This window comes from Mustelus asterias, chromosome 12 (genome assembly GCF_964213995.1).
Source record: "Mustelus asterias chromosome 12, sMusAst1.hap1.1, whole genome shotgun sequence".
NCBI lineage: Eukaryota > Metazoa > Chordata > Chondrichthyes > Carcharhiniformes > Triakidae > Mustelus > Mustelus asterias.
The window spans coordinates 60,074,483-60,094,624 of NC_135812.1; the positions used below are offsets into that span (position 1 = coordinate 60,074,483).

General features: G+C 44.1%; 1 protein-coding gene across 3 annotated transcripts in view; it reads left to right on the forward strand.

Annotated features, from left to right (window-relative positions):
• Window positions 1-20,142, forward strand: part of tmem94 (transmembrane protein 94) — a 108,068-nt gene that overhangs the window by 19,764 nt on the left and 68,162 nt on the right. For all 3 annotated transcript variants that reach the window (XM_078225309.1, XM_078225312.1, XM_078225313.1), the window contains 5 exons: window positions 3,268-3,404; window positions 5,981-6,183; window positions 8,593-8,744; window positions 17,489-17,591; window positions 19,617-19,703. In XM_078225309.1, coding sequence (XP_078081435.1) covers window positions 3,268-3,404; window positions 5,981-6,183; window positions 8,593-8,744; window positions 17,489-17,591; window positions 19,617-19,703 — 682 coding nt within the window. The remainder of the gene's footprint in view (window positions 1-3,267; window positions 3,405-5,980; window positions 6,184-8,592; window positions 8,745-17,488; window positions 17,592-19,616; window positions 19,704-20,142) is intronic.

Genomic DNA, 20,142 nt, shown 5'->3' on the forward strand with positions numbered 1-20,142 from the left:
GTATTTACCCCACTAATCTCTCTAACCTGGGACACTAAGGGGCAATTTAACATGGCCAATCCACCGAACCTGCACATCTTTGCATTGTGGAATGAAACCGGAGCACCTGAAGGAAACCCATGCAGACATGGTGGAGAATGTGCTAATTACACACGCCAAAATTGAACCCGGGTCCTTGGCGCTGTGAGGCAGCAGTGCTAACCACTGTGCCACCGTGCCGTTCTTTTGTAGAGATGAGGTGTCAAACAAATAGTACTTAGGATATAGGATGAAAAATGAAGGTCACTATGCTATACTTCTAATACAGTGACAAGTCCACTTACTGTTAATTATGAAACATTTTCTCTCTGAACAAAGAACAATACAGCACAGGAACAGGCCCCTCGGCCCTCCAAGCCCGCGCCGCTCTCTGGTCCAAACTAGACCATTCTTCTGTATCCCTCCATTCCCACTCCGTTCATATGGCTGTCTAGATAAGTCTTAAACGTTCCCAGTGTGTCCGCCTCCACCACCTTGCCTGGCAGCGCATTCCAGGCCCCCACCACCCTCTGTGTAAAATATGTCCTTCTGATATCTGTGTTAAACCTCCCCCACCCCCCTTCACCTTGAACCTATGACCCCTCGTGAACGTCACCACCGACCTGGGGAAAAGCTTCCCACCGTTCACCCTATCTATGCCTTTCATAATTTTATACACCTCTATTAAGTCTCCCCTCATCCTCCGTCTTTCCAGGGAGAACAACCCCAGTTTACCCAATCTCTCCTCCTAACTAAGCCCCTCCATACCAGGTAACATCCTGGTAAACCTCCTCTGTACTCTCTCCAAAGCCTCCACGTCCTTCTGGTAGTATGGCGACCAGAACTGGACGCAGTATTCCAGATGCGGCCGAACCAACGTTCTATACATCTGCAACATCAGACCCCAACTTTTATACTCTATGCCCCGTCCTATAAAGGCAAGCATGCCATATGCCTTCTTCACCACCTTCTCCACCTGTGACGTCACTTTCAAGGATCTGTGGACTTGCACCCCCAGGTCCCTCTGCATATCTACACCCTTTATGGTTCTGCCATTTATCATATAGCTCCTCCCTACATTATTTCTACCAAAATGCATCACTTCGCATTTATCAGGATTGAACTCCATCTGCCATTTCTTTGCCCAAATTTCCAGCCTATCTATATCCTTCTGTAGCTTCTGACAATGCTCCTCACTATCTGCAAGTCCTGCCAATTTTGTGTCGTCCGCAAACTTACTGATCACCCCAGTTACACCTTCTTCCAGATCATTTATATCAATCAAAAACAGCAGAGGTCCCAATACAGAGCCCTGCGGAACACCACTAGTCACAGGCCTCCAGCCGGAAAAAGACCCTTCCACTACCACCCTCTGTCTTCTGTGACCAAGCCAGTTCTTCACCCATCTAGCCACCTCCCCCTTTATCCCATGAGATCCAACCTTTTTCACCAGCCTACCATGAGGGACTTTGTCAAACGCTTTACTAAAGTCTATATAGACGACATCCACGGCCCTTCCCTCGTCAACCATTTTGGTCACTTCTTCAAAAAACTCCACCAGGTTAGTGAGGCATGACCTCCCTCTCACAAAACCATGCTGACTATCGTTAATGAGTTTATTCCTTTCTAAATGCGCATACATCCTATCTCTAAGAATCTTCTCCAACAACTTCCCCACCTCGGACGTCAAGCTCACCGGCCTATAATTACCCGGGTTATCCTTCCTACCCTTCTTAAATAACGGGACCACATTAGCTATCCTCCAATCCTCTGGGACCTCACCTGCGTCCAGTGACGAGACAAAGATTTGCGTCAGAGGCCCAGCGATTTCATCTCTCGTCTCCCTGAGCAGCCTTGGATAGATTCCATCAGGCCCTGGGGATTTGTCAGTCTTTAAATTCTCTAACAAACCTAACACTTCCTCCTTTGTAATGGAGATTTTCTCCAACGGTTCAACACTTCCCTCCGAGACACTCCCAGTCAACACATCCCTCTCCTTTGTGAATACCGACGCAAAGTATTCATTTAGGATCTCCCCTACTTCTTTGGGCTCCAAGCATAATTCCCCACTTTTGTCCCTGAGAGGTCCGATTTTTTCCCTGACAACCCTTTTGTTCCTAACGTATGAATAAAATGCCTTGGGATTCTCCTTAATCCTGTCTGCCAAGAACATTTCGTAACCCCTTTTTGCTCTTCTAATTCCCCGTTTGAGTTCTTTCCTACTTTCTTTGTACTCCTCCAGAGCTCCCTCCGTTTTTAGCTGCCTGGACCTAACATACGCCTCTCTTTTCTTTTTGACCAGTCCCTCAATTTCCCTGGTTATCCACAGTTCTCGAATCCTACCCTTCCTATCCTTCTTTTTAACAGGCACATGCCTGTCCTGTAGCCCTAACAACTGTTCCTTAAAAGACTCCCACATGCCAGATGTGGATTTACCCTCAAACAGCCTCTCCCAATCAAGAGCTGCCAATTTCTGCCTAATCCCACTAAAGTTAGCCTTCCCCCAATCCAACACCTAACCCTTGGGACACCACTCATCCTTTTCCATCACTATCCTAAAGCTAACAGAATTGTGGTCACTATTTGCCACATGTTCCCCTACCGAAACTTTGAAGACCTGACCGGGCTCATTCCCCAGTACGAGGTCCAGTATAGCCCCCTCTCTAGTCGGGCTATCTACATATTGTTCCAAAGAACCCTCCTGTACGCATTTTACAAATTCCTCCCCATTCAGAGTCCCTGCTCTCAGCGATTTCCAGTCTATACCAGGGAAATTGAAGTCTCCCACTACAACAACCCTATTTTTCCTGCACCTATCCAGTATCTCCTGACATATCCAATCTTCCAATCCTCAGCAGAAAACCTGCTCACTATCTGCAGGCTAAAGTACAGAACTTGCTCTGGATGCTGGATATCATTTTTTAAAAAATGTATATGTTGAGATGGGGTAAGGCACTGAAATTAAGTCTAAAAAGGTGACCATTGAGCATGTCACTGCTTCGGACTGCAGCTTTCCATTAGCATTTTACTGAATACCTCTATTGTATTTATGTTATTTGTCTATTCACATCTTGCCATATGTTGATCCTCAATAACAGGAATTTAACAAACAAGTGACCACATTGTGTTATTCAATGTGTTAATAAACAATTTATTGCAAAGTTTCTGTATGAGATCGGCAAAAGTCTTGCAACTTTGCTTATCCGCTGCAGGCAACTAATTATTGTGTTTCCTTCTCTCCTCTGATAGCCAGGGCACTGCAGTACTGAATGCCACTGTATTGTTCCTGCTTCTTTTCCTCAACCTCTTTGTGATTGGGCGACAGGGGAGACTGAGAAAAGGAGAGGTCATGGCCAGACTACAAGCAATCATCATTAAGCTGAATGGTGAGTACATTTTTTAAAAAATGTTATATCTGAGAATTTTTCTGATTGATTAAGACTGAGATTTGTCAGTTCAGCTGGAGTGAATTCCCAAGCTGATGAAAAAATAGCAGACACTGTAATATTGTCACAGGGAATAGAACTTAAACAGGAAACGCCGGAAAGACTCAGCCAGTCTGGTAGAATCTCTGGAGAGCGAAACACGATTAAGGTTTCACCTGGGTGACATTTAATCAGGACTCTAGTATTGGATATTGTTAAGGACCAGATCAGAAACTCCAAGATATTTTATGAAGTTAGCCTGGACCCTAACTTTGACATTTGATTTTGGCATTAGGGTGAACGTAAGGTGTTTCACTCCAGATATGATTCAAGTGACCCACTTATTAGACAAACTTTATTTAAGAACACAGTTGGAAAATAACAAAAATAATTAGCATAACTTTTACCAAATATAATACTTAAACATGGCAAAATATAATTATTTACAGTTAGCTATCTCTATTGTTCCAATTTAGCAGTATCCCTCATAGACCTGAATCCCTTCATTAGAACCAGTTAGCACAGAAACCAAAGATGCTTACTTAGGTATTAGATTTCCAGCCTTTTGACATTTGGAGAGTGTCTTCTAAATCTCATGCATCAACTTCCAGAGAAAGCTCCACACCCAAACAGTAGAATCTCTGTGGAAAAGTCTTATTTCTTGGCAGATTCCAGTCTCCACTTCAGACAGAGCAACAGATACAAAGAAAGCAACCTCTCTCTGAAAAATCCCAAAAGCAGACTGCCCTGAGTTCTCTGTGAAAGCCTAGCTGTACCCAATCACATGGCCTTACCTGGCCACCAACCTAATCAAGCACTACTCTGCAATATTCCTGGGGAAAACATAAAGCAACAGAATTCTGCATTAATTCAGATCAAAACAAACACTGCATCAATTAAGGTCAATCATGTTGCTGCAGTAACAATGCAGTGCTGCTGGACTAAATGGCTTCGATAAAATGGAAGGGACTAGTAAACACATTCAGCACAGAAACTTGCCTAAAATACATTTCTTAAAGGCACAGTATCGTCGCAATATGAACAACAATTAAATAAATACTGGGCCAGGGAAAAGTACTTCTTCTTGTGCACGCATACGCCAAATCTATGGCTCTACAGTTGCTGAATAGCTGTTCTTTTCAAATGTCTTCCAGTGCTGATAAAATATCATGGACCTGAAACATTAGTTCAGTTTCTCTATCCACAGACTCTGCCTAACTTGCTAAACTGGACATACTCAGAGATAAACTCAGAGACTTCCTGGTCTAAATGGTTCAGTTGCACATCCTTTAACTAAATGAACAAGTCTGCGCATTGCTGTGGATGTCAGGGACTGTATTGGCAATACCTTTCACATTGCTGAAATCTTAGAGATCAATGATATGTAGTCAAATAAACAAACAAGATCATATAATGGCCAACTGTGGATCCCTTTTGAATGGATACTTTTTTCTCCCAAATGTACGTTTGCGTGGCAAACGTTGTGTTTTTAATAACTGTTCAGAAATGTTGGCGATGGAATGTTTCTCTCTTTACTTGTGGTGAAGAAGGCATTCAGTATGTTTGGTTTCATTGGTCAGAACATTGAATGCAGGAGTTGAGATGTCTTGTTGAAGTTGCACAAGACATTGGTAAGGCCACACTTGGAATACTGTGTACAGTTCTGGTCACCCTATTATAGAAAGGATATTATTAAGCTAGAAAAAGTGTAGAAAAGATTTACTAGGATGCTACCGGGACTTGATGGTTTGAGTTATAAGGAGAAGCTGGATAGACTGGGACTTTTTTCTCTGGAGCGTAGAAGGCTGGGGGGTGATCTTATAGAGGTCTATAAAATAATGAGGAGCACAGACCAGTTGGATAGTCAATATCTTTTCCCAAAGGTAGGGGAGCCTAAAACTAGAGGGCATAGGTTTAAGGTGAGAGGGGAGAGATACAAAAGTGTCCAGAGGGGCAATTTTTTCACACAGAGGGTGGTGAGTGTCTGGAACAAGCTGCCAGAGGTAGTTGTAGAGGCGGGAACAATTTTGTCTTTTAAAAAGCAGTTAGACAGTTATATGGGTAAGATGGGTATAGAGGGATATGGGCCAAATGCGGGCAATTGGGATTAGTTTAGGGATTTTTTTTTTAAAAAGGGCGGCATGGACAAATTGGGTCGAAGGGTCTGTTTCCATGCTGTAAACTCTATGACTCTATTACTCGCAGCAACAGTGTCGAGGACTCTGGTCAAGTACAGCATGAACAGGCCTCAGTTATAAACTCTGAAAAAACACCCACTCCTCCATCAGTGCAAAGTCCTCCATTGTTCACAATTTTAAGGCAGAGTGGGAGTCAGGGTAGCGCGCACCCATGTTCATTAAGAACTGAGTATAGATTGTAAGTAGCTCACTTTGTATGCAGCCGGTAGAGAAAAGACACCTGCGCTCATTGGGCTAGTGGGACTTCAAATCCAGATCCTCTGATGTAGAAAGAGAAAATTACGTAATAAAATGATTTCTTGTAAATGTATATTTTTGTTCTTTTTTCAATGTTTACAGAAGCACTTGTGGGTACTGAGGAACTGAGATGGGAAGATGCATTGTATCCAGACCTCTTTATGCCCTCTGCTCCATCCTGGTCACTCCACTGGGCTTATAGAGATGGGCATCTGGTCAGTCTTCCAGTTGGTTTATTAGTGGAAGGTGATGTCATTGCACTTAGACCTGGCCAAGAGTCCTTTGCCTCTTTAAGAGGAATTAAGGTAAGCTTTATGTTTCTCTTCTAACAAGATATGGAAACCAAATCCTTTGGAAAGAAAAGTTTGGTCAGATGGTGGCAATTGTGATATTCCCCTTCAATAAAGATGATGAATCAGGAAATTATAGCCATAGTAACCTTATTTTAACTGTGAAAAAGTTACTGGAGTGTATAGTAAAGATTGGGATTACTAAGAATAGCTGAACCATGATGGTGTAGTGCTAATATCATTGGACTAGTAATCCAGAAGTCTAGGCTAATCTCCTCTGGACAAGGGTTCAAATCCCATCATGGCAGCTGGTGGGATTTGAAAATGGAATTGAAATCTGGAATTTAAAGCTAATCTTGGTAATGATGACTGTGAAACTTTTAGGGAAGGAAATCGTCTGTCCTTGCCTGATCTGGCCTACAGCAATATGGCTGAATCTTAACTGCCTGTACGAATGGCCTCACCAGCCACTCAGTGCAAAGACAATTAGGGATGGGCAACATGCTGTCCCTGTCAGTGATACCCACATCCCATGAGAGAATAATTTTTAAAAAACCCATGAAATAATCAGGCAGTCAGCATGGGTTTCGATAAGGCAGGTCATGCTCGACTGTAGAGTTCTTCGAATAAGTAGATTTTAAAAATCCATAGGTTGCATTTCATATGGATTCTCAAAAAGCTTTGCATTTACAAGGATGTTGCCTGGATTGGGGGGCATGCCTTATGAGGATAGGTTGAGGGAGCTTGGTCTCTTCTCCCTGGAGAGACGAAGGATGAGAGGTGACCTGATAGAGGTTTACAAGATGTTGAGAGGTCTGGATAGGGTAGACTCTCAGAGGCTATTTCCAAGGGCTGAAATGGTTGCTACGAGAGGACACAGGTTTAAGGTGCTGGGGGGTAGGTACAGAGGAGATGTCAGGGGTAAGTTTTTCACTCAGAGGGTGGTGGGTGAGTGGAATCGGCTGACGTCGGTGGTGGTGGAGGCAAACTCGTTGGGGTCTTTTAAGAGACTTCTGGATGAGTACATGGGATTTAATGGGATTGAGGGCTATAGATAGGCCTAGAGGTAGGGATATGATCAGCGCAACTTGTGGGCCGAAGGGCCTGTTTGTGCTGTGGCTTTCTATGTTCTATGTTCTATAAGTAACCCAAAGAGTTGTGGCAAAGATGGAATTCAGGAGAATGTGGATCACAAATACAGAGATAGATGGGAAAGAAGTAAAAGGCAAAGATAAATGCTAGATTTTCAGAGCAGAATGGTGTGATGAATTAAATTTGCCCCGTGGCACAGTGGTTAGCACTTCTGCCTTTTACAGCGCCAGGGACCTGGGTTCGATTCCGGCCTTGAGTGACTGTGTGGAGTTTGCACGTTATCCCCGTGTCTGTGGGTTTCCTCCGGGGTGCTCTGGTTTCCTCCCACAGTCCAAAGATGTGCAGGTTAGGTGGATTGGCCATGCCAAAATGCCCCTTAGTGTCCCAATATGTGTAGGTTAAGTGGATTAGCGGGATAAATACAGTAGGGTTACGGGGATCGGATGGGGGTGGGCCCGTCTAAGGTGCTCCGTTAGAGAGTCAGTGTGGGCACAATGGGCCAAATGGCCTCCTTTTGCACTGGTTCTATTCTACATTCAGTCGAGGTCTGTGTTAGAGCCACTCTTATTTTATGTACACATACATAATTTGGATTTAGGACAAATTTCCTAATTGTACAGGTGTAGTAAATTATAATGTTTCTGAACAACTGTAACAGGACTTGAAAAGGTTTATAGGATCTGCAGATAGCTGATACATGAGATAATACTTTGAAGGTAGGGGAAGGAATTACTTCTACAAGGTTGGGCCTGGAGGTCAGAAGAATAAGAGGTGATCTTATTGAAATATACAAGATCCTTGGAGGACTCAACGGGGCAGATGACGAGGTGATTTTTTTCATTTGTGAGTGAAGCTCGATCTAGAGGACACTGTTTAAAAATAAGGGGTCTTCCATTTAAGGTGGAGATGAGAAGCAGTTTTTCTGAGGGTAATTAGTTTGTGGAATTCTCTTTGTCAGAGAGCAGTGGATTCAGCCACAAAAGTATTAAGTGATCCTGAGTTAGATTTTTGATTGACAAGGGAGTCAAAGGTTAGACAGGAAAGTGGAGTTGCAGCTATGATCATATCAAATGGCAGAACAGGCTCGAGAGGCTGAACAGCCTGCTCCAAACGTACAGTGTGAACTTTTTAAAGGATGTTTGCAGGTATGCTGGTCAAGAAAAGTTTCAATTTTGGTGTGATTGTGATTAAAAAGATTGAGTGGGATTCTTGCTTTTGTAATTAAATTTGATCAATGCACTGCATCCTTAGTAGCTGTCAGTGTGCATCATTTTATCAAGAGCTTTATTAATCAAATAATGAACTCCCCTGCTTTCTCTCTGTTTGAAATAGGATGACGAGCATATAGTACTGGAGCCTGGTGATTTGTTTCCTCCATTCTCCCCGCCGCCAACACCCAGGGGAAAAGGAAAGAAGGGACCCGAGACTCCTCAACAGCACAGACTCTTCAGAGTAGTGAGGACCCCGGTTCTTGAAAATGTCAGGTATGAGGAACTGGAGATTTCTAGTGGTGATTGGTAATGTGGTTTAAACCCCAAATCTGATAGCGGCACTCTGCAATTGACTAAAGTAGTCACTCATTTGCTAATCTGGATATTCGATGCCCCCCTGTCACTAAAGACTACATTCGTCTCCTGTGGCAAACATTTTATTGCCGCGTAGTAGCTGTAGAAATCAAAATAATATTGCTGGTTCTGTGTTCAGCTGCTCTAGATAATGTCAAAGGTCTTGTGTAACTTGGACAAAGAGGGGATTGCTCTTCAGTGAACTTATATAAGTGACTGCTTAGACCCTGATGCTCATACTGGACAGCTACATTTGACCATTTAATGTTTCTAACATACCTTAAGAAGTTTAACAACACCAGGTTAAAGTCCAACAGGTTTATTTGGTAGCAAAAGCCACACAAGCTTTCGAGGCTCTGAGCCCCTTCTTCAGGTGAGTGGGAATTCTGTTCACAAACAGAACTTATAAGACACAGACTCAATTTACATGAATGATGGTTGGAATGCGAATACTTACAACTAATCCAGTCTTTAAGAAACAAAACAATGGGAGTGGGGAGAGCATCAAGACAGGCTAAAAAGATGTGTATTGTCTCCAGACAAGACAGCCGGTGAAACTCTGCAGGTCCACGCAACTGTGGGAGTTACAAATAGTGTGACATAAATTCTGATTCTAGGATCGCATGATAAAGACTCAGGAGGAAAAAAGCAGAAATATTTATGTGAAATAGTGTGACATAAACCCAATATCCCGGTTGAGGCCGTCCTTGTGTGTGCGGAACCTGGCTATCAGTTTCTGCTCCGCGACTCTGCGCTGTCGTGTGTCGCGAAGGCCGCCTTGGAGAACGCTTACCCGAATATCAGAGGCCGAATGCCCGTGACCGCTGAAGTGCTCCCCAACAGGAAGAGAACAGTCTTGCCTGGTGATTGTCGAGCGGTGTTCATTCATCCGTTGTCGCAGCGTCTGCATAGTTTCCCCAATGTACCATGCCTCGGGACATCCTTTCTTGCAGCGTATCAGGTAGACAACGTTGGCCGAGTTGCAAGAGTATGTACCGTGTACCTGGTGGATGGTGTTCTCACGTGAGATGATGGCATCTGTGTCGATGATCCGGCACGTCTTGCAGAGGTTGCTGTGGCAGGGTTGTGTGGTGTCTTGGTCACTGTTCTCCTGAAGGCTTTTTTCCTCCTGAGTCTTTATCATGCGATCCTAGAATCAGAATTTATGTCACACTATTTGTAACTCCCACAGTTGCGTGGACCTGCAGAGTTTCACCGGCTGTCTTGTCTGGAGACAATACACATCTTTTTAGCCTGTCTTGATGCTCTCCCCACTCCCATTGTTTTGTTTCTTAAAGACTGGATTAGTTGTAAGTATTCGCATTCCAACCATCATTCATGTAAATTGAGTCTGTGTCTTATAAGTTCTGTTTGTGAACAGAATTCCCACTCACCTGAAGAAGGGGCTCAGAGCCTCGAAAGCTTGTGTGGCTTTTGCTACCAAATAAACCTGTTGGACTTTAACCTGGTGTTGTTAAACTTCTTACTGTGTTTACCCCAGTCCAACGCCGGCATCTCCACATCATGTCTAACATACCTGGCAGGGGTGAAGCCATGATCACCTGGCAGGGGAGTACGTCTCAGTCTTTTGGCTAAAGTGTAGGATCAAGCCCAAGACCCGGTACAATACCTTGTCAGCTTGGATCTTGTGTCTCCCTCGTTGGGACCATGAATTTAATTCAATTTGGAGCAAGCAAGGAGATGGATTAAGGGCTCACCCAGTCCACTCTGCGCGTTGGCATTGTAACTTTAAGAATGGAGTAATAGTTTTTTTAAATAAATGTCAAATGTAGCTGCCCAGCATGAGCTGTCAGTGGTGTTGAAGCATTTTGAATTAAATTGACATCGTTAGACAGTACTGTGGCAGCACGGCATGGTGCGACATATGCGCATCTCATGTGTGAATTACAATAATGTCTGTTTATAAATTTATTGGTGATTGGGATGAGAGGATATTGGGCCCATAGTTTGACCTTTTTCTGGATGGATTTCTGCAATACTCTAAACAAAGATGAAGTGAATAGAAACAAATGAATACAACAAGAGAGACAATATGCAGGACAGGGGAGGAATCTCGGATAAATCCCAAGAAGCTTGTAGCCCAGCCCATGACTAATTAGAAATAGTTACGTCCCCAGCACAGGTCCATTTATGATACCAGAAGTCACTTTCTTCTAATTTGAGAATATATCCATTATCTCCACTGCTTTCTGCCACCTAACCTATCTAATAAAGACTCAACTATTTTCTTTCTTATTGATGAGTTTGATTATAATGGAGAGCCATCTATCCAAGTTTATCAATAACATAAGATTAGTAGTGTGGTCAAGAGCATTGAGTGGGCAAAAGCCAATGATTTGCCTTCAGTTCCAAAAGCTTTAATTTTACAGAGCAGTCTCCTAAGTGGCACCTTATCGAATGTCTTATGGGAGTCCATATAAAGTACACCATTAGACATTCTCCTGTCTACTTTAGTTCTTCAAAAAAATTCAATTTGTTTGGACTTGACCTACACTTTAAAAATACATGTTGCCTTTCTCTAAGGTAGTCATGAGGTGGAGATGCCGGCGTTGGACTGGGGTAAACACAGTAAGAGTTTTAACAACACTAGATTAAAGTCCAACAGGTTTATTTGGTAGCAAATACCATTAGCTTTCGGAGCGCTGCTCCTTCGTCAGATGGAGTGGAAATGTGCTCTCAAACAGGGCATAGAGACACAAAATCAAGTTACAGAATACTGATTAGAATGCGAATCCCTACAGCCAACCAGTGCCAACTGCACAGGTTCGAACTTCGCACCTCAATATGCCAACATCTTCATGCACAGGTTCGAACAAGATTTCTTCACTGCACAGGACCTTCAACCGATGCTATACACTGGATACATCGATGATATTTTCTTCCTTTGGAGTCATGGTGAGCAATCACTGAAACAACTATATGATGACATCAACAAGTTCCATCAGACTCACCATGGACTACTCTCCGGAATCAGTTGCATTCTTGGACACACGCATCTCCATTAAGGACGGTCACCTCAGCACCTCACTGTACCGCAAGCCCACGGATAACCTCACGATGCTCCACTTCTCCAGCTTCCACCCTAAACACGTTAAAGAAGCCATCCCCTACGGACAAGCCCTCCGAATACACAGGATCTGGTCGGATGAGGAGGATCACAACAGACACCTCCAGATGCTGAAAGATGCCGTCATAAGAACAGGATATGGCGCTCGACTCATCGATCGACAGTTCCGACGCGCCACAGCAAAAAACCGCACTGACCTCCTCAGAAGACAAACACGGGACACGGTGGACAGAGTACCACCCTTCGTCGTCCAGTACTTCCCCGGAGCGGAGAAGCTACGGCATCTCCTCCGGAGCCTTCAACATGTCATTGATGAAGACGAACATCTCGCCAAGGCCATCCCCATACCCCCACTTCTTGCCTTCAAACAACCGCACAACCTCAAACAGACCATTGTCCGCAGCAAACTACCCAGCCTTCAGGAGAACAGTGACCACGACACCACACAACCCTGCCACAGCAACCTCTGCAAGACGTGCCGGATCATCGACACAGATGCCATCATCTCACGTGAGAACACCATCTACCAGGTACACTGTACCTACTCTTGCAACTCGGCCAACGTTGTCTACCTGATATGCTGCAGGAAAGGATGTCCCGAGGCATGGTACGTTGGGGAAATCATGTAGACGCTACGACAACGGATGAATGAACACCGCTCGACAATCACCGGGCAAGACTGTTCTCTTCCTGTGGGGGAACACTTCAGCAGTCACGGGCATTCAGGCACGGTAGCACAGTGGTTAGCACTGCTGCTTCACAGCTCCAGGGTCCCGGGTTCGATTCCCGGCTCGGGTCACTGTCTGTGTGGAGTTTGCACATTCTCCTCGTGTCTGCGTGGGTTTCCTCCGGGTGCTCCGGTTTCCTCCCACAGTCCAAAGATGTGCGGGTTAAAAAAATTGCCCCTTAGTGTCCTGAGATGTGTAGGTTAGAGGGATTAGCGGGTAAAATATGTGGGGGTAGGGCCTGGGTGGGATTGTGGTCGGTGCAGACTCGATGGGCCGAATGGCCTCCTTCTGCACTGTAGGGTTTCTATGATTCTGATCTTCAGGTAAGCGTTCTCCAAGGCGGCCTTCACGACAGCGCAATCACTGAGCAGAAACTGATAGCCAAGTTCCGCACACATGAGGACGGCCTAATCCGGGATGTTGGATTTATGTCACATTATCAGTAACCCCCACAGCTTGCCTCCTGGACTTGCAGGCTGTCCTGTCTGGAGACAATACACATCTCTTTAACCTGTGCTTAATGCTCCCTCCACCCACATTATCTGTATCTTTAAGATCTGGTTGGCTGTAGGGATTCACATTCTAATCAGTATTCTGTAACTTGGTTTTGTGTCTCTATGCCCTGTTTGAGAGCACATTTCCACTCATCTAACAAAGGAGCAGCGCTCCGAAAGCTAATGGTATTTGCTACCAAATAAACCTGTTGGACTTTAACTTGGTGTTGTTTAAACTCTTACTGGCCTCTCTCTAATCCAGTGGTTCCCAAACTTTTTTCACTGGGCCGCACTTTCGGAATAAAAATTTGCTCACGCCACACCGAATCTTTTATTGATAAGAAATGCAAAAAAAAACAACTCCTAGCAGTGCTTGATTCATAACATAGAACACAACTACTTTATAATATGATCATAGGACATCCAGAAAGTATAAAACAATGCTTGTTTAAACCATGTTTAAATGTTTCTTTGATTGTCCTTGAATCTTCCCGCCACACTTGCCATCCTCTCTCGCCGCACCAGTGTGGCGCGCCGCACCCTTTGGGAACCACAGCTCTAATCGATCAAATTGCTCTGTGCTCAGTCACTCTGAACTTAATTATAAATTTTTCATGTACCTTCAGTGGCAGATTACTTCAGAAATGTTCCCAGTAAGATAATACTGTGCCTCTGGAAGCAGGTAAACATCTTCATGCTTACCCTGGAAGGATCTCTAATGGCATCACAACTGTTGAATGCACTTTTCTAAAATGAGGCAGAAATCTTTTCTGCCTTCAGGCTTACTTCTCATGTCCATAGCTATGTTCCTGGATTGCAGTGTTGCTCCCAATAAGTCTCGGTTTATTCTAAACTTCAACTCCCAATGGAGAAACAAACACATTATAAAGTATTGAAGCGTTGCTTGCTGCTCTCCTCAAGCCCATCACTCTGCCACCCAAAGTATGAACTTTATATATAAAAATCTATCAAAATGTACATTCGAGTAACCATATAACTTTCATTCATTTTCCACCCAGATTTATTTTGTCCTTTTTCATGTTCCTCTTTGTACCTCGGGCTACCAATTTCCAGGATTGCCCTGGAGTCACTAGGAATTGAAGATGAACCTTGCTTGCTCCTGAGAGCAGGAAGCAAAATCAGAGACAGAGAACTGTGTATTTTTTCATTTTCCTTCACTTTTATTTATTATCAAAATATTGGAGGTGAGTGGGAAAATATGTTGTATCACTAACAGTCAAGATTAATCCAGCTTGGTGATAAAGAAAACCTGTGTTAAAACACCCCAATCGCCACCCCCTCCCCCCCGCCGCCTAAAAATTTATAATCTGGAAATACATTGCTAACCCACCAACTTAGGCCAGTGGCCATTTTATACAGCAATGTGTGTGTGTAGCCCATTATTGGGGAGGTGGGGCATTTCACTATTGTATTTTAATTGGGAGCTCCCAAGTGCCTGATTAAATTTTATTGAACGTAAGGCCGAGAATAGATACATTATCCAAAATTATGGAAATGGTCAACAATACTCCAATCAGCAAACTGTGTGAAAGTGAGATAGAGGCGTGGGTTGAAGCTGACAAGGAGGCTGAAGTGACACAAACTGTTAGTAATACAGCAATCACCAAGAGTGTTGTGAACCCTTAAAACCTGAAGGAGACTGAAAAACACTCTGAAGTGGAAGATTTCACTGAAGAGGAGAAAATAACTGGAGGTAATGCTGCTTCAGCTTTTGATACTTTGATTACATTCACTGAAATACTTGTTACTCTGCACAAGTGGTTATTCAATTGCAGATTCTGCAATCTACTCATGCTGAAAAGGCATAAGGCAAATAGGCAAACCGACATCAGGGATTTATTCAATACAGCATCCAGAGCTTATACCAGGACCCAGGCCAATCTCCTATCCTTCAAATCTTCAAGAACAGTTGCAAGAGATGTTGAAGATTAGTTCTCATGAGTAGCTGTATACTGTAGGCATAGTGGTTAGCACTGTTGTCTCACAGTGCCGGGAACCCAGGTTCGGTTCCCGGCTTGGGTCGCTGTCTGTTCGGAGTCTGCACTTTCTCTCCATGTCTTTGTGGGTTTATTCTGGGTGCTCCGGTTTCCCCTCTCAGTCCGGGTGATGTGCTGGTTACGTGGAAAGGCCATGCTAAGTTCTCCCTCAATGTACCTGAACAGGTGCTGGAATGCAGCGACTAGGGGATTTTCATAGTAACGTCATTGCAGTGTTAATGTAAGTCTACTTGTGGCACTAATAAATTTAAGTTTAAAATTAAGTTTATTTAACAGCTGATGGTCAACCTTCTAGTGTTTAGGAAACCTGGCAGTGAAATGGAGATGGGAGTTACGATCTCCAGCTAGTTTCTGCTTTTTGTAGTACCCCTTGTGAGCTAGAGTCATCTCCATGGCTCCTCAAGGAAGCTGTTGGCCTCCCTTCTATCAATCGCAGTCGCTTCAATACCTTAATGGATGATCTGTCCCCACCCTCAGCCCTGATTTCTCTAGCGTCATTGACGAACTCTTTCTCCTGTCCACCTCCCACCCAAGGCATAATTTCTTCTACCTAATTGTTTATCATTGGCTGGAGCCTCCTCCTCACTGGTATTCCCACCCAGCATCTGGTCAGTCTATTAATCTGCCAAACCTAGCAAGAAACAAGAGTAGAAAATTGGGATTTATCCAGTTCCCCGGTTTCCCCGGATTCAGTAGGTTTTCCATACTCCTTCCCCTCCCTGCCCACCCAAGAAATATTGGGGCCATGAGTCTGTTCCCTTTCAATTGACGGGTGCGTAGTGGTAATATCACTGGACCAGTAATCCAGAGACCTACGCTATGCTCTGGGGACATGGGTTCAAACCCCACATGGCAGCTGGTGGAATTTAAATTGCTGATAAAATCTGGAACATAAAGTTAGCCTCAGTAATAGTAACCATGAAACTTTTGCCGATTATTGTAAAAACCATCTGGTTCACCAATGTCCTTTAGAGAAGGAAGTCTGCTGCTGTTACCTGGTCTGGCCAACATGAGACTTCAGACCCATAGCAATATGGTTGACTCCTAACAGCCCTTTGAAATGTCTGGCAAGTCACTCAGTTCAAGGGCAATTAGGATGGACAACAAATGCTGGCCTGACAGCGACGACCACATCCCATGAAAGAATAAAGTGAGTAGGCAGTGTAAATGGCTGATGGACCAATGGCAGGTGTGTAATAGTGAAATGTCCCATGGGGAAGTGTTGTGACAAAATCTACTCTGTCTATGCTTCCCGCTGCCTCGGCAAAGCAGCCAGCATAATTAAGGACCCCACACACCCCAGACATACTCTCTTCCACCTTCTTCCGTTGGGAAAAAGATACAAAAGTCTGCGATCACGCACCAACCTACTCAAGAACAGCTTCCCTGCTGCCATCAGACTTTTGAATGGGCTTACCTTATATTAAGCTGATCTTTCTCTACACCCTAGCTATGACTGTAACACATTCTGCACTCTCTCGTTTCCTTCTCTGTGAATGGTATACTTTGTCTGTGTAGCAGGCAAGAAACAATACTTTTCATTGTATACTAATACATGTGACAATAAATCAAATCAAATCAAAAAAATCTCTGGGAATACATCCAACCGGAGTTTGCAGTCCTACTTGTACCTGCTCAGGTAACCATTCTTCTCATATAGCCAGGAGTATGAATATTAACAAGCTGCTTTGACCACTGGAAATGTTGCATCTGAGTTCCATCCTAGATCTACATCCTTCCACTTAGTTGCAGGGTTCATCTATTAGTGAGAGGCAGAAATCCTGACTTTAATTCCTCCTCCCCACTCCTCCAGGAAATGCTGGCACCACTAAGAGCAACTCAGTCCCAATATGAGACAACTCCTTTCTTCCAGCCCTGGCATTGGAAGCTTTGGTCTAAAATGTTTAACGTTACAGGCACGAAGCTTTCATCCATTGATGAGGTTATGGGTTCTGTGTGAATGTCCTTTGATTATTTGCCAATCTCTGCCCTATTTAGTAGTTTCCTGTAATAAATGCACAGATCAAGAGGAGGTGGTATTTCAATTCATTCGACGGTGCCTTTGTGAAGAGTTTCACGCTTTGACTCCTGGGTTAGGATTAGGGAGAGGAGATTGTGATCTTATCAGTCAGGCTGAATTGCAAACCATGTTCTCCACTGGTATTCTCCTCGGTGCGGCTTCCACTCTTTGGCAACTCTGGTGCTTCTTGTTGCTGTGACTTACTGACCCAAGAAAAAAAAGAACTCCATGTGAAATCATTGTCGTTTTGTTTTTCTCCTTTTTAAAATCAGTCTTGCTGTGTAAAAGTCGCACCTGTGCTGTTATGTTTCTCAGGCGGAGTCTGGACTTGGCACTATCTCGGCCTGTCACTGCACTTGACAACGAGCGTTACACGGTGCAGTCAGCAATGGAGAAATGCACAGTTCCTTTTGTTCTGGTAAGTCATTTCCATATCTGTGTTTATATTCCAGAGATGCTGAGTTGATTTTGAACTGTAAAAGACTATGGGGGCGATTCTCCTGTCCCGCTGTGCTGCTTTTGTAGCGCAGTGGGCCGGGGGATTCAAGCGGAGGCCATCTCTCTCTCTCCCCTCCCCTCCCTGCCAGGAGTGTTTCACTCCAGTGGGGTTTAACATAGCTTCCCACTTGCGGGGAGCTGGTGGCTCGATCCCACTGGGGTGAAGGAGGGCCATCGAGGCTCTCCCCACCCCCCCCCCCCCCCCCCCCAGAGGGCTGGGTGCGGTGGGGGGGGTGCCCCCTGGGCATTGCCACCTTGGCAGTGACCGCTTGGGTCCCTGGCACTGCTCAAGGGGCAAAGTGGCGATGCCTGAGGGGGCACCTTGGCACTGCCCGATTCACGCTAGTGCACTTTGCAGTGCACAGAGTGTGGGAGATTCATTTTGAAAATCCCACTGAAAAAACCAGCGGGATTTACTCCAGTTTTTACTGGAATTCAACACTTGGAATTTTTTTTGGGAGAACTGCTGCCCCCCCCTCACAAAAACTCTCGACTGTTTCATCAGCTCCTTGTAAACAAATCTCCCAGCACGCAGAATAGCATATTAAAAAAGTTGCAACTGAGCAATTGCTGCAGCATATTACTTTGCATTATGTTTCCCTTCCCTAAAGATGTTTATCCTTTTGTATTCCTGTTTCATCCTATCCTTCTCCAGAGCGAGGTAAAGCAACAATTTCATGACTCTTGAACAGAGTCCCTTGAGACTGCTGCATTATCAAGAAGGGCAATTTGAGTCTGAGAAGGCACGTTTTCTGGTCTAAGAAAATTTAAAAAACAAGTGATTGCCCTCCCCACTCTTCTCCCTCTTTTTCCTGTAGACATTGAATGGCACTGGAGACAGTTCTCAAGACCATCAGATCTTACAGCACTATTTCTGAGATGTGTTTGACCAGTTGGAACATCAGAGTTTGTCCTGCTTCTGTCCAAGTGTTTTCTAGCTGAGGTCTCCGGCAGATGAGCGAGAGCAGGAACCTCAATCGATTGGGTTTGTTTAACCCCACCCATCCAAACCGAGAGGCTTACGTGTATAATTAATGCCTCTTACGTGAGACTGCCTAGCTCAGAGATTGAAGCTGGAGCTGTTTTGATTTTATAATTCTATTTCACACCCGCCTTGTGTTTCCCACTGAGAAAACCTTGGCCCACTTTCTTGTTTCATTTCATGGAACTGTCCCTCTCTCCCAGCCAAAGAAGGCAGACCAAGCATCAATAAAGAATCAGTGCAAATTAGTTTTTGTTGTTTTATGAAGGCAGAGTTCTTACTTGATGGGATATAGTTCATAAGAGTTTTATTTTGTGCAATAGTCACACATTTTAAATAAACGCCACTAAAAACCAATGTACTTCAAAAGGCAAGTACTGTACTTCAAATCTGACAATCTTGGGGCTGAGGCCATGCTGAACTTTGGATTTTCCCAGATTTCCGATCCCCTTTTCATTCTCTTGATTTTATCATGGTGAGGCAATAGAAACTGTGCTTGAGGCCATAACCGTTTTATCAGTTCATCACAACTCTTCTTAAACACTTGCTCTGATGGCTGACTATAAGCAAGATGTTCCCATCTTTGAACTTGATCTTGATACAAGTTTGACATAGATAGACTTTCACAAATAAAAATGGGTCAGGTCCCAGGTGCTTCGGATAACATCAGCGAATGCTCTGCACTTGTGAGAATGTTGACACTATGTGAATGGACAGGTTAAATTCTATAAAGCCTGTAACTGTTGAGCTACAGAGAGAAAAATGTCTGTTTGTGGGCAATTCTGGTTTTCAGGCGATCAGGTTTGGGGTACTACACATCCAACTGCTTTTAGTCAGTTTGTGCAGGTAATCGGGTAAGGTGATTCTGGTGGAAAATCTTCTGCTGTGTGATATGCTGAGTGGTTTTCTCTGCAGGAACCATGCAGGAAGCTATCAACAGTTCTGCCTGTTCTTTTTTTAAAGGCTTTGTTCCTGATTACGAACACTGTGCGGTTTGCTCTCAAAGCACCTGGAATTGGCAGTTGGCAGTTCACCTTCTTCCAGCTTCAGGTAGGTTTGTAGCCCTTATTATAATGCAGAGCAGTAAAGCACGTTTCTCATTGTAGAACAACATTATTTAATGTCTTCCCCCAGGACCTCAAATGTGTAGCCTGATAAGCTGACATCTCAATGCATTACTGAGATGGGGGGCACTGCATTGTCAGAGGTGGTCTTCAGAAGGGATGTTAAACTGAGTCCTTGAATTCCTGCTTCACTAGCTCAGGGGAACATTGAGGATCTCCATCTCACTACACGGTTCTCAGGATGCCTTTGTCAACATTTCTGTCTCAACCAACATGAAACAGAGCCACATGTTAGTTCCTAGCTGTTTGTGGTATCTATTTCTGCACAACATGGCACAAATATTCATGTTTGTCTACAGAATTAGACACTGCTTTGCAAAGTAAATAATTGTATGTGAAGCTCTTTTGAGATGTTTCTGTTAAAC